Consider the following 3,838-nt stretch of genomic DNA (forward strand, 5'->3'; position numbering starts at 1 on the left):
TAAATTGAAATTGCTATGTTAATATATTATTAATTACCGAAATTATTAACCTCAGAAGGAGAAAAAAGAAAGGGAAATGCTTTGAATGTGCTGGGATTATGTTGATTCTTTTGTGTTAAGCTACGCTAACGGTCTTTGATTTGATTTTTTTTTTCTATTCTTTTCTTTTCCTTACTAGAATGCATTGAATTATTGTGATCTTAAAATGAAAATTCATATGATACTTTAACTGTAAAGAAGATAGATTTTTTTAAAAAATATTTAAAAAATACAGAAAAAAATTATTTTTTATTTCAATTAAAATTTTTAATATTTTTAAATTATATGTATTAATATTAAAAATAAATTATTTTAATAAATTATTTTAAATTTGTTTAGAAATAACAACTGCTATATTTCCAAACCTCAGCTTGCAATTTTTTTTTTTGTGATTTCTCAAGTTCTTGTCCTGGATTATATGTTTGTATCCTCCAAATTACAAGTATGACCTTCGAAATCTTCGAAAATCACCGAAACACCTTACGAAGTACATGTAATAATTTCCTGGAAAGGATTATCTCCCTTTCCCCTTCGCCTCAGCCATGGAGACGCTATTATACAGAACGGCAACTTTTCCAACTCCAAAACATAGAGTGTTTTCCCACCGTATCCAAAATAAAAGCTTGTTTATTGCAAGTGGTAGTCACTCTTTTTCTGCAAGGCCATTATTTCCTTCACTGGGACTGAGAAAATCGGTGATAGTTGATGCCAAAAAGAGCAACAAAAACAATAATAACAAGAAGAATAAACAAGACACTCATAGCTTTGTAGCCAAACCAGATGAAGCCATTGGGCCTTTCCCTGAAGCTATTTTGCTTAAAGAGGTCATTTTCATACCCCTCCCATTTCTTTATTTCTTTATTTGCTTATTTTCTCTTTAATTTGTTGCGTCTTTTTTTTAAAGTCATGATTGGTTTTTGTGGGTTTGGCTGTTCTTGTGTTTTAGTTTGTTTGATGTTTTGAAATGTTATTGTTCTCAGTTTTTTTTAGGAAAAAAAACCGGATGAGTTGCATAATTTGTTAGTTTTGGGTAGATTTTTGGCTTTGGTTTTGAGATGTGGGTATTCATATTTGAATTGCAGAAGAAAGCGCAGGAGGATGGTAGAGTTCTGCCTGAGTTTGCTGATGCTGAAGAAGGTTACTGAATGCAACTCTAATTTCATTTAATGTATTTTGCTTGCTTGTTTTCTTACCTCTTTGTTTAGAGAGAAAGATAGTTCGATTTGTGTAGATTGAAGTGAAATGCTTGTTTGTTAATTTGCAGAGAAGCTCTTTGAATTTTTGAACCTTGAGCTGCAGAGTGAATTGAAAGTGGAGCGATGTAAGTTTACTGCGTTCGGATTGCTTCTTATTCTTCTTTGTTCTTTGTTTGAGGGAAAAAAGAGAGAAGGAAATGATTTCTGATTGTAGTGATTTTTCAATTCCCTTGTTTAACTTTCCCGTTACCCTTTAGCTTCTGCGCTTCTTTGGGTTAACTAGTTGTGATTCATTCACCTTTGTTGTTGAATCGGACGTGTATGCTAATATTTTAATTTTATTTCCTCTGTTGTCTGTGCAGTGCGCCATTATGAAGTGGTGTATCTAATCCATGAGAAGCACGATGAAGAGGTTGGCAGTGTGAATGAGAAAGTTCAAGGTCACCCTCTGTCTTTCTCAACCCTTTAATGCCTTTGGTGAATCATTCTAATATAATTTCTTTTTAGCTATATCGATCCATACATTTTGAATTCCAATTTGCATACATCTTGGTTTCACTTTGTTTTTGTTGATAATGGAATCTTTCATGGACCTCTTTCACATAAGAGAACATGAAATTGTCACTTTTGATTCATATGGCAACAATTCATGAAAAATTAAGGCCTGGAGGACCTTATGGCTTACCATCTTTAGTCAGTGAGCTGCCTAATTGTGAAACTTGATGCTATACGAGGTCTCAGTGGCCCACCCTCTTGCCTTTGGCATGCTCAAAATCTCTGAACTTTCCAAAGAAGCATGTTGGAGGATAGAGCTTGTAGCTCGTGGGTCCTCGGACTACCTGGATTACTGAACTCCAAAAAGTACTGATTGATTTGTACTTAGCAAGAGACCAATCTGTTTTTGTGAGCCATGGGAGGACAATCATTCCACAGATAATGTAATTGCAAGGAAACCTTTTCTAGACACCTTTTCTCCACACTATATATAGCATGCTAAGACACTTGTGACAAAGGCTAAGTACTCATTGATCAATGATGCAGCCTGTAATTGGCTCAGGATTCTTTGGACTTATTTGAAGTAGACTTAAGAGGAACCTCCCTTGGGATTTTCCATTATCACGTGTACTTTGCTCATCCATTCAAGCAACCATTGATTCTTGAATCACTGCCGTTCACTCCTATTAGCTCTCATGTTTCCCTGACTTTTCTTTGACCTATTCTTTGATTTCTCTCACTTGGATGGTCCACTTGTTAGTTGTTATCCTTCTCATCTCAACCTGCAATCCATTTAACATATCCCTCAACTAGCATATCCTCTGTCATGCAGAATATAACCTGGCACTAGTTCTTGATGCTTGAAAAGCATGGCTCAAATCAATTTCTGAGGTTGTTGATTCTTTTCTTTCTTTCTTTCTTTGTTTTTGTGTCATCTCTGAGTGGGTGAAGTACTAGTCGATGCTGTTGCTAGCTAGGAAATTCCTATAAATATGTTAAGAAAAATCAAGAAGAATGACTTTCTAGTCTAGCTTGTTTGGAATACTAAGAATTGAATTCAATTCTTAAAAAACTTAAAATCGAATTCAATTACCATGCCTGGAATAAATGGTGAAGTAAGGAATTGGAATTCAATTTGTTAAACAATCCACTGTTACAAATCGTATCTCAAGAGCTGCTGCGATTTACTACTGTAATATTGATAATTACTGTTTAAAATATGTATTACCTAAACTGTCCATTCAATCTCATCTCAAACAAAAGGAAGATGATGGAGATGAGGGCGATAAAGGAAACTTAAAAATTGAATTTTTATTAATGATTTTGAATTCAAGTACAGAGGGTTGGGTATTCCAAACAGGTGAATTCAACTAATTTGCCAATTGAATTTAATTTTGCTCTTATAATTTCAATTTGATGGCGAATTGGTTCCTAACATGCTGATACAGATTTTCTGTAAGCTTGTCTAGGTTGCTGTTAATTTATCATGCTTTATGGTTCTCAGCTGTTATCTCCTATCGAGATATGACCTGATACAGGCATACAGCATGCATAGTTAAACCTTTACTAAGAGTTATGTGACGTACAATTACTTTTATTTCATTTATGTAGTTTGTTATTCATTTCATATTTAAAGGATCCAATGCTGCATCTGTTGCCATCTTATATGAATTTCATTCTTTATTTCCAATATTCTGCTATTTGCATGCCAAGCTCTTCTTCTTAATGGAACACACATTCACATGCATATTGCTTGACTTTGCTAAAGCTCCTCATCTTCTGCAGTGGATTTAACTGGCAATCTTCTACTGAGGTTTCCATTAAAAGTGGCTCTGCTGATTCTTATACCTTGTAACCACTTGTTGCAGATTTTGTGAGGGAGAAGAAAGGCAGGATATGGAGATTCAATGATTGGGGCATGCGAAGGTTAGCATACAAAATACAGAAAGCCAAAAATGCTCACTACATCTTGATGAACTTTGAGTTGGAAGCCAGATGGATCAATGACTTTAAGAACATGTTAGACAAAGATGAAAGAGTCATCCGGCACCTCGTGATAAAGAGGGATGAAGCAATCACAGAGGATTGCCCACCTCCACCTGAGTTCC

At 34.9% G+C, this 3,838-nt stretch overlaps 1 protein-coding gene across 1 annotated transcript; it reads left to right on the top strand.

Moving 5' to 3' along the window:
• Positions 1-508: 508 nt before the first annotated feature.
• On the top strand, positions 509-3,834 carry LOC105120160 (uncharacterized; the record flags this gene model as incomplete). The annotated part of the gene is made up of 5 exons (XM_011018350.1): positions 509-863; positions 1,122-1,176; positions 1,304-1,360; positions 1,598-1,675; positions 3,599-3,834. Coding segments are annotated over exons 1-5 (708 nt in total), but the record flags the coding sequence as incomplete, so codon positions are not given.
• Between the last annotated feature and the right edge of the window lie 4 nt (positions 3,835-3,838).

Source organism: Populus euphratica, unplaced genomic scaffold (assembly GCF_000495115.2).
Source record: "Populus euphratica unplaced genomic scaffold, PopEup_1.0 scaffold5032.1, whole genome shotgun sequence".
Taxonomy (NCBI): Eukaryota; Viridiplantae; Streptophyta; class Magnoliopsida; order Malpighiales; family Salicaceae; genus Populus; species Populus euphratica.